This window comes from Petromyzon marinus, chromosome 4 (assembly GCF_048934315.1).
Source record: "Petromyzon marinus isolate PM22_M1 ecotype Great Lakes invasive population chromosome 4, UKy_Petmar_22M1.pri1.0, whole genome shotgun sequence".
Taxonomy (NCBI): Eukaryota; Metazoa; Chordata; class Hyperoartia; order Petromyzontiformes; family Petromyzontidae; genus Petromyzon; species Petromyzon marinus.
Genome location: NC_133670.1, coordinates 13,867,229 through 13,887,953, shown reverse-complemented (window position 1 = coordinate 13,887,953; position 20,725 = coordinate 13,867,229). Strand labels below are relative to the sequence as shown.

The 20,725-nt window shown below is 42.6% G+C and overlaps 1 protein-coding gene across 3 annotated transcripts; it reads right to left on the bottom strand.

Annotated features, from left to right (window-relative positions):
* Positions 1-210: 210 nt before the first annotated feature.
* On the bottom strand, positions 211-17,466 carry ARL6IP6 (ARF like GTPase 6 interacting protein 6). Of its 3 annotated transcripts, none has more exons than XM_076057554.1 (6): positions 17,266-17,466; positions 14,290-14,530; positions 13,800-13,856; positions 13,172-13,304; positions 7,790-7,864; positions 211-3,603 (listed from the first exon to the last, which is right to left on the bottom strand). In XM_076057554.1, the coding sequence occupies exons 2-5, from the start codon at positions 14,516-14,518 to the stop codon at positions 7,810-7,812; spliced, it is 474 nt and encodes a 157-aa protein (XP_075913669.1). In that variant the 5' UTR covers positions 14,519-14,530; positions 17,266-17,466; the 3' UTR covers positions 211-3,603; positions 7,790-7,809. The 3 variants fall into 3 exon arrangements, with proteins under 3 accessions (XP_075913669.1, XP_032801980.2, XP_075913676.1); XM_076057561.1 differs by having other exon boundaries at positions 3,493-3,603; positions 7,802-7,864; XM_032946089.2 differs by lacking the exon at positions 7,790-7,864 and having other exon boundaries at positions 17,266-17,463.
* Positions 17,467-20,725: the final 3,259 nt, after the last annotated feature.

Below are 20,725 nucleotides of genomic sequence, written 5' to 3'. Positions count from 1 at the left end.
ACATGCATATTTGGAAGATAACTACCGACAATGTGCACAACAACATGGTGATCAAGATTGAAATGTTATATATTACACAAAGTGAATGCATAATTTGCCTGTATGAGAAATATCATACACGTGCGACATCGGACGTATATGATTCGGACCGAAGGTAAGATCCAAAACATAGGGGGTATTAAAACGTACACAGAATACAAAAAAAGTATCAACCGTTGCAACAAAATGTATGCATTTAATACAGAAGCCATGAAAAACAAAACAAAAATCCCCGAATAAATAAGAGAGGGATACATGGGTTGACATTTGCCGCAAGCAAAAATGTATTGCACAAGAATGCATCTTGAAAAAATGCTGCCACGCCACACCCTACCAAAATGAACTCATGTCAGAATCACAATCTTCATTTATATTGCCGGAGGAATCCGATGAGCTATGAAGTTATTTTTTCACAGATGTCCAGTAGGGACAGGTCAAATTCATAACGTGACACACAAGCCCATGTGGGTGTGTGCAAACACGCACTACACAACTATGGAAGAAAATAGTACTCCATGACGCACCGCAATGGTATGGGTTACGACTGGCTAAAATAACTGATCACAGCTGAGCCTATATCGTTTTAGAACAAATCACACATCAAGAAATGTTAATAGATTCACATATAAAATAGTTAAAACCATGTAATCATGTAATGTATCTTTACATGTTTATTTGCAATTTAAAGTATACAAATTTTGAGTTGGTATTCTGCAAGACAGTACAAGCTAAAGCACTGTTTTCAATTCCATCTTGACTGTTTATTCCTATTTGATGTAGCCTTTTTAATTATTTACAATTTAACGATGTTAATATTTAAACATGTTTTACATATTTAGTGTGATTAAATACTTAATGTATGACTGTTATTTCTATAATTTTCACTATTTCCCTGTGCATAAAAATCAATGAAATATACGTCAAACAATCCAATGCAGAATTTGAATCCAGTTTTAATTCCCATCATTTCCCATTGCGGCAATGTTAAGCCAATCTCTCAAAGTGGCAGACTGGATCAGTCGGAGAAATGTACAATTATGACCAGATACGATGGCGACACCCCAAGTGGACACTAAGTTAGGAACAATGTACCATGAGTGTTCCGGGAAGAAGCGGTGGTCATAAAATATCACGAACGAGAGAGTAATCAGAGCGTATCATCGGTATTTTAAAAACTTGTATTTGACGTTAATGTTAAGAATGATTTGGAATTCCAACGTACATTATATTACTGACCATTATAGCAAGTTTCTCAAAGGAGACCTGAGAAAAATGATGCTCAAATGTGTCTTGAAAAACCTCAACATCTTCCAACTGTCTAAAGTAAGTGTATGTCATGTATTGTGTATGAATATAAAATACATGGGACACAATGAAAAATACTTATTTAGTTTCACCCACACATTTTATTTACATAAAGTCCTTATATAAAATTGGGTAACATACAAAAATATATCTTAACAAGTAGTAGAGGAACACAGGCAGTATTTCTTCCGAATGCATGATAAACTATACCAGTATGTACACCAGTACAGAAGAATTACGGGTTCATATAAAATAAAAAAATTTCCAGAGTTATAACATTGCTGTTTTTCAAATTGACCTTGCATTGTGCTTCATACACTTTAAAAACCAGCCTTGTTTCATTTTACAAACCTATATAATTTTGGATGAGTGGATTGAAGAGGCTGACCAGGAGAATTGCAATAATCGTAGAGGCATGAATGAAAGTCTCGGCAAGTGGCTGAGTTTAGAGTAAATTGGAGGTATTGCGCAGGTAGAGGAGGTATGACGACCTGCAGAGTTGATGTCAGTGACAAGCAAACGAGAGCTCGGATCAATGGCAACGAAAAGGTTTTGCAAATGAAAAACAACCATTGTCAGGAAATCAAGACAGAGTGGTTCGATAGGTAAGAGTGAAAGTGTGAGTGATATGTGGGGTCAAAAGCAGCAGAATAATCTAGAAGTGGTAGTTAACCAGTGAATCAAAATGTATTTATAGTTGCATTGCCAGAAGAGAACAGAAACAAAGCGCTGGCCACATGCAAATAATACACAGCGTGCCACAACACCCTGAAATGTAAAATACTGTACTGTATAAAAAAAAATAAAAGTATCACAGCGTAGAATAAAATGTAATGAGCATAATACAATTATGGGATTGCATGGGTATTCACAAATAACAAAATGAGGCCATTTGCCAGCTATGGCTGCAAATTTTGGTCGTACATGTTGTGTATATCGTTAATTGTTAAATTTGAATCACAGTTCCTATGATCACTGTTACATTGTTTTTATAGCTTTATTTGGGGGATTTTGAAAACGTTTTGGTTAAGCCATGTTTGTTTGTTGTAGTACAGAGTTAGCCTGATAACTTTAATCTAAATTGTCTTATGGTTGTTATTTGACTTGCATCCCACTGGGATTTTTGCACACAGCGTTGAAATATGGTGTTTTTTCCTGAAGACTTTGCTGTTTTTTCCTGGATTTTACTGTTGCGTGTAGTCACTTTAAGATGTTTTCTTGTTCATGTTTTTGTTTGTTGTGGTTGCACCCGAGTCAAGAGCCGCATGGCTCACAGGGCTATACCGAATAAATGAAACTAAAAACTGAAACAATTAATGTGGGTCAATCATCAGCACAAATGACTCCTGTGGCGTGCACATATGGAATGTGCTTTTAAACAGCACACATTTCTCACCTCTGGATAATCACATATGTAAAATGTTTAAAAAAGTGCATGCAATAACTGAACATCAAACATGGAATATGCATAAAAACTCAATCAGAATATGTATTTATATTGGAGGAATCTGATGAGATGTAAAGATCTGTTTCATACAAAAATTTTGGAGAAATTATTATTCACCACCGGACTGCAACCAAGACAATATAAGATAATAGCATTCCTTTAAAATGTTTAATATTCTCAAATTGATTTAACAGAAATGTTGAAACAAACTAGAGGATTTTAGTCTCTGCAAAAAGTATGGTTAATCTGTAGAAGCCAATGAAACCATGGCATTTGTGCTTTGGGGATCTTACTGGCATTAAATCATTCATGCATATTCTCCTTATGCGTTAATGTCACCATATAATTAACTTTAGCTGTGCCGTGACTTTTGAAGGTAATACGCATTCCCATACAAGTGCAGCAAAGAGGTCCACTGCGTAGGGTTTTCTCAGTTATGCTGTACAGCTCTCCGATGTGCTGTTTGTGTTGATCCACGTGTGGTTCCGTGTAACGTTCAACATTTCGCTCTATGTGGTGGGAGTTCAGTTCCTGAAATAAGTGGAGCGAAGCGTCAGACATCACAACCCGAAAACGCACCAGAGAGCGAAAAGGATATACTTTCCGAAAGCTGTAATAAATCCCGGCAGTGGGATACAGAGGAAGACAAACACCGACACATTTCGCGCTCACTCCCCAGGGCATCAAGCACCAAGGCATTGGGAGTCGACTCGAGCTCCTAAATAAGCCACCATATAGTCATCAGGAACATGGTGACTCCATTGAGAATGGCCATGCTGTAGGCCATGTGAAATGAATGACCCGTCATCTTGCTGCAAGACAAGAAACACACGACACAGGTTAGGGCATGCTGAAATGTCACACGCCCATCAGGCAACTTTAAATTACAATTTTACATTGTCTACTAGGCACATATATATTCATTTATCAATTAAAATCGTTATTTGCACTCGTGTTGCATGCATTAAATGATGTGTGTCAGAATATATGATTTATGATTCATGTGTTGTATATGACTGGTTGTCGAAAATCGTGCAGCAGCGAGAAATTATACGTGCACAACAGGGCAAAAGAAAACATTTAACATCGAGCTTAATCACAACCCTGAACAATTTACGGAGTTGTGGAAATAAAACATCACACGCCTAGCTGATGAGGTGTATTTTATTTTAACAAAAATTTATTTAGCTTAAAAAAAGAATTATCATGCCCAGTATTCATGGGTGAGACCAAGTAGGCATCAAGAACCCTATTTCTGTAACCCAGGTGATCCTGATGAGCACTGACGCACATCATGTTCGTAACACAGCAGAAAATACACACACATTCTCACTAACTACCACCTGCCACCGATCAGTGACTAAGTGGCCAGAATGTAATTGCTTTCAATGTTGCTGGGGCATATCATGAGCCACAACTGAAACATGCAGGAAGAAAAAAAAAGCAATTCTCTGCCTTTGGGTTGCAAAAACTAAATTGGTGACAAAACTGCCATCAGTTTTAATAAAGCATTTCATTAAATTAATTAGATGGGTAGAGTTGTTGTTCATTAACCCTCCAATTTTGCACCAAGCCAAATGAAATGTTATTAAAGTGCTTCCCTATAATTTAATTGTTTCCGCACATTGCTATGGCAATGTATTTTCAAAAGCAAGGGATGTTTAAATGAGATCGCGATAGCAAACTCCCATTGCATCCTTTGTTGTCTATGGCAGCAATTACCTACTATAATCACCCAGAAATGTCTGTCCGTCCGGTGTGTGACGTCACTCCACATGAGGCCCACCCCCCCCTCATTAATATTCATGAGTGGGTGGATTTTTACACGAACGCAGGTCGAGTCGAATTAAATAATTTATTACGCAAAGTCGCTTCAAATATGACGTTTCTTTACAGAAAGTGATGGTGAAAAATAAATCTATGCAGCACAGTGCTACATCCGTGTGACGTCACTGCAAAAAAGGCCCCCCCCCTTCATTAATATTCATGCCCGCGTGGAAATTTACACGAACGTACAAAAAGGTTGTGCACTTCACATGCTGCACCCTACCCCTCATTAATAATCATGAGCGGGTGACGTCACTCCACCTGCCGCACCACTCCACAATAGCCATGAGGGGGTGACGTCACTCCACATTCCGCAACCTTCCCCAATAACCATTATCGGGTGACGTCACTCCACATGGGGCAACCCCCCCCCCCATTAATAATCATGAGCTGAACAATTTTTCTATTGAATATTTCAAAATTTACTGCAATATACACCTGTCCTTGGACGGGCAAAAAAGCTAGTTATTAGACAAGACCCAACCTTGGTTTAACATGGGTTACAAGACCTCCCCTTTAGAATTCTTACACGACACATTGCTAGAATGGTAAATATATTTCTTGATCGTTATCGTTACAACAGTTTAGTCCAGATATAACAACCTCTACAACAACAGGCACGCATCTTGTCATGGAAAAATCCTGGAAGAGATAAGCTGGTAATTTGTCAATTTGGTTTTGTTTTGGAAATTAATCCATGACACAGTACACGTGTCTTAGAAGGTAATATAATTGCATCTTACAAAGCGACACATGCTTGTAGACAGCTCAATGTAATAAAGCGTTTGTACCCAGAGAGCAAGCCCACTGTCCTAGTCACCGAGATCCCTTAAATTATTAATTTACGGAAATAAATGTGGCTGTCCACTATCTAATTTTAATTGCATCTACAGGCGAACACGCAATTTAAAGGGAGTTAGAATGTGTTAATTAAAAGAAACAATCAAACATTGTCACAAAATAATGACTTCCTGAAACTATATATATTGTAGCCAATGGCAAGCTCATTAATCTAAATTTAATTAAAATGGTTATCCTATAAGCATGGCTATGATATAAATTGCTATGCAATGTTATGGTTTCTACCAGGAGGGTTATGTCCAATACATCTTGCTTATACTGGTAGGAATCTCCTGGTTACACCAGCCCACAGGGGATTATTGTGTCCGTCCGTCCGTCGTGCATCAAAAAATGGGAGGGGTGGGGCTGGGTAGAGAGGGGAGGGTGGGGAGGGGCTGGGAGGGGAGGGAGGGGCTAGGTGGGGAGGGGAGGGTGGGGAGAAGCTGGGTGGGGAGGGTGGGGAGGGGCTGGGTGGGGAGGGTGCGGAGGGGCTGGGTGGGGAGGGTGGGGCTGGGTGGGGGGTGGGAGGGGTGGGGCTGGGTGGGGAGTGGCTGGTCACCCCGTGGTGCCCTTATAAAACTCAACGTTTAACCTACTCACGCCCGCTTGTGCCCACCCTCACAGTCGAGCATATTTGCGGAATACACCACGTGGTACCGCCGTTGACCCTGGCCATTGACCGAGCAACCCAACGTTCCTACCAGCTCCCTCCGCAGGAATGTGTTTATTTGTGATTTCAAAAGTAAAGCTAAGATTAAAAAAAAGATTGAATGTTCCAGGCGCACTGGAAGTAATACACTTTAAAGTAGATGACTGTAATCAAAATAGGCAGGAAGAGAATAAATAATATCCACAGAAAAACACCATTCTGAGATGCCCATGCAAATAAATACACACCAATGCTAAACTACAAGACTAACTTAAAGAGCAATTTAGTGTATATTCATATTCTTAGCTCTTTCGGTAAAGTCACGTTGAAGGGAAACAATAAAATAATAAAAAATATATAAAACAATAAAAAATTCTCACGACGTTTCGACCATTACACAAACGGTCGTCATCAGGTGTGTCGGTTTGCACAAATTTATTTATTTTTAAACGGTGTATTTATTTATTTATAAAAACCGTCAGCGTCACGCGCAGCGATTTGGCAGTTTATTTAGAAGGACTAGTCCATCTATGTTCTGAAAAGAGGAGGGGGGAGACGAAAAATTAATGTAAGCTTTCTGAAAGACACTGTAAGCGTGAACAATCAATTAAGACCTGAAATGGTTTATCAAATCTCTTCCAATGATTGCTAAGCCAGAATCTATCTTCTCGGTTGAAATTGTCTCTGTGCTTGTATATGTGGATAGCCTCATGAACGAATCTCTCATGGTAGCCAGATGGCTTACAAAGAACCTGTCTTGGAAAAGTCAATGTCATGTGAGCCTACTGAATTATAACAATGATCTGCCACGGCCGAGGTGTTGGTCCTACCGTGTTTAAGGTCTGCTTTGTGTTCACGAATGCGGTCCGAGACATGGCGTTTGGTTTCTCCAATGTAACTACTACCACAGAGGCAACTTAGTTTGTAGACACCAGGGTACTGTATGTCCGGAATCACATCTTTTACAGACGGAACCAGATCACGGATTTTATGTAATGTGTTGAAACGGACCTGGATCTTGTGTTTATTCAAGATTTTGGAGATCTTTTTGTGATCCCCGCAATGTAGGGTAAAGTGATGGTTTTGAAAGGCTCCTCAAGAGGGTCCTTCTTCATGGTTTGAGTGATAGCTTTGCGGATTGTATAGTCGGAGTAACCATTAGCCTTAAGAGCTTGGTGTACGTGCTTGAGTTCACTGCCTATGTGTTCCTGGTCGGATATGCATTGGGCTCTATGATACAGAGTCTTGATGAGAGAATTCTTCTGTGATGGATGGTGGTGGGAATCTGGTTTCAGATAAGCATCCGCATGGGTAGCTTTCCTGTAGACAGAGTGGCTCATTGAACCATCAGGTCTCTTTTTAATTAGTACATCCAAAAAAGGTAGCTTGCCATCTTTTTCGACTTCCATGGTAAATCTGATGGCTGGGTGTATGGAATTGATGTGGTCGAAGAATTGGTCTAGAGCAGGCCGGCCATGTGGCCAGATGACAAAAGTGTCATCCACGTACCTCTTCCATAAGGTTGGGCACAGAGTGGCAGTCTGGATGGCGTCTGTCTCAAATTTCTCCATGAAAATGTTAGCTATAACCGGAGATAGGGGGGAGCCCATTGGGGTGCCCTCAGTTTGTTTGTAGAAAGTTCCATTCCAAGTGAAGTATGTATTGGTTAAACAGTGTCTCACCAGGGGGGGTACCTCAGTGTTTAGTCCTTGATGAACCAAGTCTTCAATGATTGCGATGGTGTCAGGTACAGGAACCTTGGTGAATAAGGAAACTACATCAAAACTAAACACTGAGGTACCCCCCAAGTGTCATTCCATTCATTCACTGGTAGCTTTAATAAAACAGGCCACATTTTATTCCGTTTCCTATCTCATAAAATAACAACTCATTGTGTACACACAAGGGCAAATCAAGCATCCGCAAGAGTGGAGTTTATTTTGTTTAACCTGATGAGAACTCAAGCAATGCAGATGGTCTCATTTGTTAGAGTGACCTGGGTCACTAAGATGGCAAAAGCAATAAAATAACATACACCAATAGAGCAAATATAATATCAGAGAAAAGACAATCGCATTAAAGGAGAAATTTAAAATACTGCACAAACATAAATCAGTATTAAAGGAAAATAAATGTCCTGTAATGTAAGTTGACTCGGTCAAATTACTTTTAAACTGTTAGCAGTAATTCATAATAAACGTGTTTAGGGGTAGATCGCCTTATTTATAAATGTGCCGTAACCCTCCACCACCTGACACGGCCAATCAGTAAAAAAGTGTCACGTTGACAAAAGACAAATAGTTCACCACTTTAGCCCACCGGTGTGTTGAAGAGTGAATCCACAACATTTACAAAGTCAAGGATCCATATTCTTTTGTTCTTTCGGTAAAGTCACGTAGGTAGAAAAAATCAAACAAAAAATAATATATCACGACGTTTCGATCGCAACACAAGCGGTCGTCCTGAGGCAGAAAAAAAATAAAAATAATCCAGCAGTGGAACTGCTGAACCAGCGAGAGAGCTGTTACAACAAGAGGTTATTTATGTGGCGATGGGCAAGCAAGCGAGGTCTGAGCTGGAAAGGAATTCCATCCCCGGACGCAAGCACGTCTGTTGTGTTAATGGGGGAGATTGGGGAGAAAGATTCGCATGAAATTAGCTTCCGTCGCCGCATAAGATGATCGTGCCCGCATATGCGCATAACAGCAGTGTTAATGGCAGATTAGCACTATGTTGATTGGAGAGATTAGGTAGGGAGATTGGGGGAGTCAAGGATATGTCAAATAAAATCGTTAGTGTGCCTACAGTACAATATATAGAACGTGGATAATCTGCGCTCAAATAATCTGCAAATTATAAAATTGACAGTGACACCGCAGTTTGCAGATACTGTTGTAATCTATGGGGGGAGGGGGGGGTGAATCCTGAAATCCGTTTTTCTAGCGGATGAACGATGTCGCGGGGATAAACACTCCTAAAATGTGTGACACACCGGGCTGGCACGATGTTTACGTATTTATTTCTGCCGCGGTTTGTGAATTAACCACCGCGGGCATCCCGTGCATTACCGCACAGTAACAGAGTTTGACTGAATTGTAGGTGGCACCATCCAGGGGCTATCACCTGCAACTAGATAAACTCAGGGGATGAACAAATAGACTTTAGCTCCTAAAAACTAAACTTGATACCGTATATGAAAATAACAGCAAAAGTTTTAACCATTAGCTAATACTTCATACTGATAAATACAATCTACACTGCATAAAAGGTACAAGGTCAGCCCTGCAATTGCTGGCTACAGCCATTGTCTCGGTGAGAGGGATCCCCAGAGAATGCCTCGAGTAAATTTGGCCTACTCTTCCACGCTGGGCCAGACATCTTGGAAGGGGTGCGAGTACCCACAATTTACCCCACTATCTGCGACCTGCCGATACACTAACCGTGGTGTACCCACTTATAGTGCTGGGTGAACAGAGGCAGGCAAGCAGAGGGATGTATAAGAAATCATTGTTTCAATTGCCAAGCTGGGAGAGATCAACCATTTCATCACGTCAGCATTCTACACTGTATATGACATTCAACATGTAATGAACTAAAGATTATTATAGGATGAAAATGACATGGCTCAGTGGATAGACGCGCTGGCTAAGGGGGTGGAAATTCTAAGCAGGGCTTGGTGCTGAATTGGGCCGCCTCGTCGCTTCTTACCCTTTCAGCGACAGCACCTTCACGATTTTTATATACGCGTAATTATTTTCCAAATTAACAACACCTAAGCCTTGCTCCCCACCCCTTTCCCCCTCGGTGCCTTACCCGCCTGCTGCAATGCCAATTATCTGCTCCACTTGCAAAACAGTGGCGCCTCCCGTGTCTATATTAGAACAGAAACCACCTTTGTGAGAGGTGCTCTTCTGTCAAACTAGGGGTCGATAAAATCCTTGACCTATGTGAGCTTAACTTGAGCTAATCTCCGTGTGGTTTGTTCCGCTGTGTGGTACTCATTTGTATCCTGGCTACACAAGCAGCTCGGTGCACGTTTTAGGGAAAGTCAGTCACGGATGATTTGTTGCGAGTGGTTAATTTTCCTTTCACACCAAATCCTCATCTCTGGCAGCCTGTTCATAAAGCAAAAAGTGGTTATGGGCTCCCAGACAAAATGGCCTAATTATGTTACAAAGCAGTTTTATTATCACGATCATTATGCAGGGCTCTATATAATAACATTAATATTTAATATCCATACCATATACTTTTTCCTGAGAGTTCAATGCCAATGTTGAAGTGGTATCAAAGCCAAGATTTTTTTGCCGAAAATTACTATAGATGCTGACATTATTATCGTAAGAGTCAAAAGTAAAAAAAAACACGTACTTTCTCATGTGCACGTTTGAAGTAGATAACATTCTAAATAAGATCATAGTTTTATATACCAATCACATTATTTATATTATTGGACAGGGGTGTAATTTTAATCAAGCTGCATTGACATTCAGGTGTGTCTTTGAGAAAATCACCGTGCTGCAACCCGTTCCATTTAAACCCTATTTTCCTCTCAAGTGGCTTCACCCGTTCATATAAAATGCCTGGTCTCTATAATCAGCAAGGCAGAGGTTGCACCTGTTTGCTGAAATCCGACTCAATGGGGTGGTTGAGTAATTGCTTCCATATTCCATTTAACAGTTATTAATAATTTAACATTTTTTTAACCCTCTAGACACATGAGAATCCGACTGTCTTTGTGCCACAGGTTCTCAAAATTAAGTCCACGTGGCTCTCCATGATCTAGCTGGTCATTATAACCAAGTCAAATTGTTGCTACCGCCAGTTCACAAAGTAGCCTCATTCTTTAAATGAAAAGTAATCGTGTAGGCATCACTGCACTTACAATGGTTAATGGATAAGATAATTCATATTTTTATGAACTCAAACCAGTATCAGTGTTGTTTTACATATTATTACAGTATTAACAAATAATAATTTACAGTGCTTTGTTAATCAACTGATGGGCAGGCCTCACCAGACCGTGTCAGTCGTGGGGGTTGTTTGACCAAGCTTCACAGCGCTGGTCAATGCAGTTTTGTGAAGTGGGGGTCCAGGGACTGGTTTAAAAAAATCACTCGCCACTGATGTTCGGTCTGGAAGGTAATCTACCTTAAGTAGCTGGGTTATGACACACCCCCAGTCAACATCATTATTATTGATAACACCAATTCTGTTTATTTACTCTTTTGATTAACATATTTCCCACACTGCCATTGCAGTCAATAATTTAATTTAAAGACCATTACAATATACAATACACGTTAATCAAGTAGCACATTCACGTTAAATACAGATTCATCATCAATAGGCCACTAACAATACAAACATGAAACACTTAGAATGTTGTGCCTCTTTACACTTTAATTTACAGTTGATGCACACAAAGTCTTTCCGAGAAAAAGTAAATAATACGCAAAGTTTTAGACCTAATGGCGCTCATTCATCGCACATGAAGATGGGCAATTTGCGTGAAATGTTACCGATCATATATTTATCTTTTAAAACGGCGTTGTTAACAAATGTGTCGAGTATTTGTTATTTGTGCACCAATGAGAATGCAACATCACGAAATAGTTTAAGTCCTTTCATGGACGTTTAAGAAGATAAAAATTGGTGCCTGCAATCCACAAAGGCCCAAAGTAAGACCAGCCATCACAATAAGCACTGTAATATGTCGATAGCCTCGATAACATACCTCCCGTGGGGTTCAGTGCAGGTTCATGAATGCTCTTTCCAATGCACTTGATGTTAAGATTTATATTCTGTAACCTTTGAAAATATCTATCAGCTGGAAACTCCAAAGATGTTCTGAGCACTTTCCTTATCACTGTTTTGCCTATTTAACCGATTGGAACCAAAGACCAGGAGTATACTTTACAAAGGAAGTGGTGCTACATCATTACTCAAGTGAAAAGGTGCCCTAGAAGATTATTTTCAAGTAATTTCAAGACATGCAGTTAAAACAGATGGCCGTTAACAGAATCATGAGTGTTTCGTGTAAAGAGAGCATTTATAAGACAAATTGTTAATTTCCATCATTTCAATTAGGTGAGAGCACAGCGAGACTACTAGCCTGTGTTTTCACGGAGACTTGGGTTCCAAAAGCAAAAAATAATTAAAAGGCACAACACTTAAAGTTAAACATAAAGTGTGAAACACAATTCACACTTGCAAACGTCAGAGGCGAAAAAGTGAAGTGATAATGCTTAATGAAATGCAGCATGCTCCACGGTGGCGCGAGGCACATCGCGATTTGTTCTCAACGAGATCCGCACATAGCACGCAACGTGGAACGTGCGAGAAATCGCAGGGGCCTTCAAGAACACTCAACATTGTTCTACAGCCGTTTCTAATGATCTACCTACAAAACGTACCCCAATATCCCAAACATAACAAAACGCACTTGATAAAGAGCTTAGTCAAATACACTGTACAACACATTGTTGTTTAACGTAAAACAATAATTGCACTTTAAGCATAATAATCTGAAAGAACATCTTGAATTTTAAGATCAAGCAGAAGCTACATCGTCCAGATTATTAAATGAAGGCCCACTGGTGAGGCTCTGTCACGAGGGGTATAATCACAGTTATGAAATGCATTCACCCCTAATTCCTCCTCACCCCGAGCTATTCAGATAAGTCTAAGATTCAATAGTTTCCTTTGGCTTTACTGTACGTTTTGTTACTTCTCATTTTTCCATCTCATTGTGTACAGCTTTGTCCACTCAATTTGCCATTACGAAACATTTTACGTGCAATTAAGAAAGGCCATTGCCCAAAACGTAACCGAATGTTTTTATCTTAAGGCAGTGTTGTTGACAAGTGTGTTGAGGTTTTTAAATGTAACGTTAGTGTCTCAAATGCATTTCGTCAGCATAAATCATTAATAATTAATTATTATAAATTACATTTGATGCTTCTACCACGTGCATAATTATTGGTTTTAATCAACAATTTTACTCACCAATACATGATAAATCAATAACAACTAAATCCAACACACTGCAGCAGCGTCCTTACCGCAACCGAGCTGGGGATAGTGGCGTTGGAGGGAACATTCCTGGCTCAAATGAGTCAAAGTAAGCCAGAGACCAGGAGAAACAGCAGCAGGACAATCCAGTCACCAGTGGCAGGAGGAAAGGACAACATAGACCTGTAAAACAAAGTGTCATCAAATATAGGTTCAGGCCAAAGGGCATCTGAGACCTCATGACACTTCTCAGCTTTATTACACTGAAAAACACCTGCTTAAGTAGGTCTTTAAAAACACAATATAACTGATATTGCTGAAAACTCACCTGCAAACTACTCGATTGGAATGACAAAATGCAACATAGCTCCCTACTGAAAAAATACTTGGCAGGACCCTCCTGAAAGAGTGCTGAGACTCCAATGAAGCTTTACTGGGTAGACAGCTGTGATAAGAAATAATTAATGCTCATACAACTGCAGTAAAACTCGAGGGGACCCATTTATCTTTGCCAACACACCCATACAAATGACATACATATGATTCCATCAATTAAATATTCCAAGGTAAAATGCTTAATTATTAGCTGTACATTCACAAGAATACTATTCTATGCTGTATTGCAGAAGCAGGTGGTGAAAATATAATTGACACAGTGCAACCAAATCAAAAACTTACCCAAGATGCTTAGAATTACTGAAGAGCCCATGTTGTCTGTGTCTCCCGAATCAGCATCTATAAATGGATATAACTTAATACTTGGAAGCAATGCAATTCACATTTACAAACAAATGCCACCTGAAAACTAATTATACAGATTATGTGTACCTAAGGCACTGAAGATGCTTTGGGAATCAAAATGATGAAATAAAGATAATACGAGCGGTATGGAGTGCCTTTGGAAAGTTGAACATGAAAATGAAAAGCAGCATAGCAGTCCGTCTGAAGAAAGCATTCAAACAGCATGTAATGCTATCTTTGACAGATGGATCAGAAACATGGATACTGACAAATAAAATGGAACAAAAACTAAAAAGTGAACAATGATGCATTCTGTGACAAGAACAGAGATCAGGGGCATATATCGGTAAGTGCCTAGAATAAATCATTACGATCGCTTATAAACGTCAAATTTACTCGCGATATTAAAGCTCACATCAGCATCTACCTGCACTGGCAGAAACGAGCGATGCCCTGATCATGAGGGCGATGAGAGAGATGGTCACAAGGCAGGAGAAAATAGCGCTGTAGCGAGGAGCGCCGTACGAAGGGTGTAGCTCCGGAGAAATCTCCGGTTGCTCCTCGCCTGGCCCAGAGGACTTGTCAGACACCTCCAGCATCTCTCTCTCCAGCCTACGAGCGACCTTTCCTGCATCGATGCCTCCTGGGTTCTCCATCCCAATGAAAAACTGCACAATGCACGAACAGTCCATTCTCGATTATGTGAGGAAATGGGGGGGGGGGGGAGGGGCTGAAAATGACTTATTTGGGAATATAAATGGAAACATTTCCCCCTTCTGTGAAGGCTTGGTAGGAACCTCACGAAAATAGTCCTGAGACTCAGTGAGCCTTTGCTGGGTACTGTAAAAGCGTATTGTTTTACATGAGCCATGGACAGCTGCAGGTTCAAAGAAACATTATTCTACATTTACAACTTAGCTGTGAATAATTAAACACTCAATGATCAAGGAGATTGATAATTGGTGACCTGAGATACATCAAGATCCATTTAAGACCACAATATGTTTTAGCTTTTACATCTAATAAATGTAGACTAGATTTAACGATACATTAATACAGTATGAAGTAAATAAGGCTAAGTAAAAAAGGTTAATTGCACTTAAAATTTTATATTTAAATCTAATAGAACTTTACGAAAAGAAAGTGACGATAAGAAGTAGGGGTAACTGAGAAATAAGACGATACATTTTGCACTTTAGTAACAAATGGCTGTAATTAAGGTATTTCATTGCCAGTGAACATTAAGTGTTTCAGTATTTACTCACCTGGCTATGTACTTTAATGTCTAATAATTAATAAAAAATTGCATAAACATTTTACAACTCTTAATGTGTTCATGGGATCATATGCAAGTGAAAAAAATCAAGAAATGCACAAAAAAGGTGAAATTACACGAACACACAGATCGGAGCACAAACAGTAAGTTAGAGACATTAAATGGAGTTAAGTGGGCTTGAGAAGGATACATCTCAAGAAGGGATCGTGGCCTCGTCGTGGAATGGCAGCTAACAAAGATACCCAAAAAGATGACCACAGTGACATGGGAGCGATGGAACAACTGATGTTGCTTGAGCGAGGTGGGCTGTGGTAGGCCTGAACGATTAATCGATTTAAAATTGAAACAATGCGATTAGCAAATCGCAAAGGCTGCGATTTTTTGCGATTTATAAAGTCCTATTATTTATTGGAATTGTTTTTTTATAACTGTATTGAACTTAACAATTCTTCTATGTTTGCTTGTTCTATTTCAATTAAATAATTTCAATAAATACATGTTGGAAGCAATTAATGTCTCTTAAGTTCTCATCCTCGCATTATTATAGAGCAGTTCATATTTTTATAGTATCATGTGGTAATGCTCCATCACGTGTTTTAAATCTATTACACAGCGAATATTGAACTGAAGCTTGACTTAAAAAAGAATCCAATCGCAAATAAAATCTCAATGTCAGAAAAATCTCAATTCGATATTTCCCCCAAATCGTTGATCCCGAGACTGTTGGCATAACGACGAGACCACGAGGGAAGGCGATGGGGCTTGGAGGCTGTTGGCCAGCATAGAGATGGGCAAAGGGCTGATCACGTTGATGGATCACAACAGGCAGAGGGGGTGGGTCTGCTTGAGAAGATGTGGGCCAATTAACTCTCACGCACGATTCCATTTCTTTCACGCGTTATTTTTGGAAATGGGGCCCCTTTTGATCCGCACCAACACCTCGTACATTATAGCGGTTACGCAACCACTGCTCACAAAAGCTATCAAAATTACAAATAAGCAGCACCACGTGCAGCAACTCATTACAGTGCGGTGTTAATTGTGTAACAATTAGAACCCCCCCCCTCCCCCCTCTGCGGATTGTTAACAGGCGGTCGCAATTTGAGAATAGATTTTGGCACCCGGTGGTGATCCTCGCGACTCCCAGAGGCCCCACGTCGGGGACCCACCGTGACCCCATCAAGTGAGACGCGTGTGCCAATTGACACCCTCAATACAAACGTACAGCCCTCTTGTCGATCCACTGCTGGATGAGGGCCTCCCCACGTCTTGTGCGTCTCTTCGGTAGCTATTTGACCGCACTCCCGATAAGCACGTTTCGGTTGCGCACCCCGTGCGAAAGAAGTTCAACGCGCATACTTCACCACACCGGTCATTACTGGTTGAAGTCTGGGGCATTGATGCAAGCGGTGGGGTGGGGGCGATAGAAGTACCGTACAACATCGAATTGCATGGTGGTAAGCCCATCCAAGCGCTATCCAAGCATTCGGCTTGTACTGTGACATTGACGAGTCGATAACTATTCCACTGCTGGATGATGCCCGCCCACCACACGGAGTTTACACTAGGTGTATGTAGGCAAAGGTCCCCCCCGTGTAGCCTGTGACAGACTCTAGGGGCAAGCGGCTGTTAGCGAGCGCCTATTAAGGCCGGCGCTGTGGCACACGAGGGGGTGGGTGGCCAGCACCACCACCACGCCCGGCCGCCTTTGTCTCCCCGGTGGCGATGTTCACTACACACCGCACCAGGTACTCGTTTGAGGCCGAGTCGACCTACCGCACGGCATTGTATACGCGTACATACTCGCACACTTATTCCGAAAGGAAACTGCAAGTGTTGTTTTTATTTTATTTCCCGCGCTGCGCTTTCGGACGAACTCGGTTAACCAAATTTCGATTCCCGGACCCCGGCTAACATCAGTGGTAACCCCCCACCCCCCCTTGACCCCCACTTCATTGACCTCCAACCCCCAGTGAACTGACCAGCGTGGTGAAGTATGGTCAAACAAGCACCGTGTGTACCACACAAGCTTCGCGAGGCCTTGTGAATTATCTCGCCAAAACCCTCGACACGATTGACTCCAATCCAACACAACACACGCCTGGAACGACGAGCCATCGAGCACACCTGTTAACGATTACTCGCGGGGTTATCGCGAGCGAGCGAGCGAGGAGAAACCTCCCCAGCACGCAAGGCCGCAGGCGGAGCAGGCGCAGCCTCTTTCTATTAGCTCCACTGGGCCGGCACGGGGCCAGCGATGTGGGCCACTCGCCTCACCACCCCCACTACACGTCACGTCACCCCCACTATCACGTCACCCCACCACCACTACCACGTCACGTCACCCCCCACTAGCACGTCACGTCACCCCCCACTACCACGTCACCCCACACCCCCACTACCACGTCACGTCACCCCCACTAGCACGTCACCCCCCACCACCACTACCACGTCACGTCACCCCCCACCCCCACTTGCACGTCACGTCACCCCCACTATACACGTCACGTCACCCCCCACCCCCACTAGCACGTCACCCCACCCCCACTATCACGTCACCCCCCACCCCCACTACCACGTCACCCCACCCCCACTACCACTACCACGTCACCCCCCCCACTACCACTACCACCCCCCCCACCACTACCACGTCACCCCCCACCCCCACTACCACGTCACCCCCCACCCCCACTACCACGTCACCCCAACCCCCACTACCACGTCACCCCCCACTACCACGTCACCCCCCACTACCACGTCACCCCACCCCCACTACCACGTCACCCCCCACCCCCACTACCACGTCACCCCACCCCCACTACCACTACCCCCCCCACTAGCACGTCACACCCCCCACTACCACTACCACGTCACCCCCCACCCCCACTACCACGTCACCCCACCCCCACTACCACTACCACGTCACACCCCCACTACCACTACCACGTCACCCCCCACTACCACGTCACCCCACCCCCACTACCACGTCACCCCCTCCACTACCACGTTACCACCCCACCCCACGTCACCCCCTCCACTACCACTATCACGTCACCCCACCCCCACTACCACGTCACCCCACCCCCACTACACGTCACCCCCCCTACTACCACGTCACCCCACTACCACGTCACCCACCCCCACGTCACCCCCCCCACTACTACGTCACCCCCCCACCCCCACGTCACCCCCCACCCCCACGTCACCCCACCCCCACTACACGTCACCCCACCCCCACTACCACGTCACCTCACTACCACTACTACGTCACCACTACCCCCCACCTGCCCCACCACCACTCCCACCACGATTTTGCTCCTCTAATCCGCGGTGAGATTGGGGGGGCACCCAATATTACTTATCCTATTATCCGAGATTTTACTCCTCTTATCCGCGATGAGATGCGGCGACCTAACATTGCGAAATTGTCATTCGGAGACTCCAGTTATCCATGAACAAAAATCGCTCGTGTTAGGAAGCACTAATATTGGTAAAATGGCGGAGAATGCACAATGTCGTGTTCTTGCTTTTGCTGATGAGCCATGGCAATCATCACTTCACGATGCAAGCCGTGTTGTCTGTTTCTTGGAGATTTGTTGACAGATGATGTTCAGAAAAGGTTTGCTGGAGGCACTGGGTTATTGTTCGCACTACAGTATAACCAATTTCGCACAAACATGGCCCTTGCGTCATCTGCTGGGAGGCTTTTGTGTTTTTAAGGTGCATGGGGATTGGGTTATTGGGTCGATTCATGCTCGAGTTTCTTTTGGAAAGCAGTGGGCAGTAAATGTGAGTGCTGGCGAGATTACTAAAGCAGCAATTTTCTTCACGTCTACCCAGAGTGTAGTCGTAAAGATGTTCGAAAAGAAACACATTTGACCCACAATACACTCATACCATACTCTTTGGTTCTATTCGGTAAAGTCACGTAAAAAAACAACAAAAAATAAAAATTCACGACGTTTCGGCCACAACACAAGTGGCCTTCATCAGGTGAAGGGACCAGACTGTCTAGAGGTCAGCGCTGGAGTGAACACAGCCAAGCTCAGACCGCGACCTTTAAGCTGTGAGAGGAAGCAGAGCGCCTTGACAAAGGAATTAGCATAAAAATTAGCATTTAATTGGCGGACTCAGCATGATGAACGATGTAGAGGGGGGGAGCATGTGCAGACCGGCGAGGGGGGGAGGGGGAGTTTACATATTGATGGTGTGAAAAGGGAATTTAAGCTGCTGCGAAAGTTTGGGATACCACTACTTGAAAAAATATACTGTACCATTGAAAATTAGTTTAATGTTTGGTTTGATTAAGAACATCTTTCCAATGGTTGCTTAATTTGAAACCATCCTCTCGGTTGAAATTGTCTGTGTTTGTAAATCTGAATTGCCTCGTGAACAAATCTCTGATAAAAAACAACCCGTGGGTTTGCAAAGAACCTTGGTATCAGAGAAAATTATATCGTGATCACCCAGTGTTGTAACAGTGATCAGCTACGGCAGAATAATTCGTTCTGCCGTGTTTCAAATCTGATTTGTGCTCGCGAATTCGGTCAGAGACATGTCGTTTCGTCTCCCCGATATAGCAGTCACCACAGGGGCAGATCAATTTGTAAACTCCGGGGTACTGTAAGTCAGGAATGACATCCTTCACGGAAGGGATCAGGTCACGGATTTTGTGTACTGTATTGAACCGGACCAGGATCTTGTGTTTGTTTCGAATTTTGGAGATCTTTTTAGTAACGCCTGCTATATATGGTAGTGTGATGGTTTTGATCGGAGTATCAAGTGGTTGTTTCTGTATGGAGGGAGAAACAGCTTGGCAGATGTTACGGTCAGAGTATCCATTCCTTTTTAGGGCCAGATGTACATGTTTTAATTCATTGGTCAGGTGGTGTTGGTCCGAAATGCAATGAGCCCTGTGGTATAACGTTTTGATGAGATAATTATTTTGCGTTGGGTGGTGGTGGGAATCAGGTTTCAAGTAGGAATCTGTGTGGGTGGGTTTCCTGTAGACAGAATGTCCCAATGAGCCATCAGGTCTCCTCTCAAACAGAACATCCAAGAATGGCAGCTTTCCATCTTTCTCCACTTCCATGGTGAATTTGATGGCGGAGTGTCTGGAATTAATGTGGTCTAGGAAAAGGTTCAAAGCCGGGAGGCCATGTGGCCAAATGACGAAAGTGTCGTCTACATATCTCTTCCACAGGGAAGGTCTGAGGGTGGAAGTCTGGATGGCGTCTGATTCAAATTTCTCCATGAAAATATTGGCTATCACTGGTGACAAGGGGGATCCCATGGGGGTACCCTCATTTTGTTTGTAGAAGTAGCCATTCCAAGTAAAGTAGGTATTGTTGAGGCAGTGCCTAACCAATGCAGGTGTATCGGGGTCTAGTCCATGTTGCACTAAATTTTCAATTATTTCAATGGTATCAGGTACTGGGACCTTGGTGAACAAAGAGACCACATCGAAGCTGACAAGGATATCGTCAGGGGACAGTACAACGTCTTTGACCATAGAGACCAATTGGGCTGAGTTAAGTACTGCTGAGGCGGTCTTGCCAGTGAAAGGCAGCAAGGTATGACAGAAAAC

Coding starts and splice junctions, on each gene's coding strand:
- ARL6IP6 (XM_032946089.2), bottom strand. CDS start 14,518: ATGGAGAACCCAGGAGGCATCGATGCAGGAAAGGTCGCTCGTAGGCTG. Junction 13,305..13,799: donor AGTAATTCTAAGCATCTTGG/GTAAGTTTTTGA, acceptor TTTGTTTTACAG/GTCTATGTTGTCCTTTCCTC. Junction 3,604..13,171: donor CTATCCCCAGCTCGGTTGCG/GTAAGGACGCTG, acceptor CTTGTCTTGCAG/CAAGATGACGGGTCATTCAT.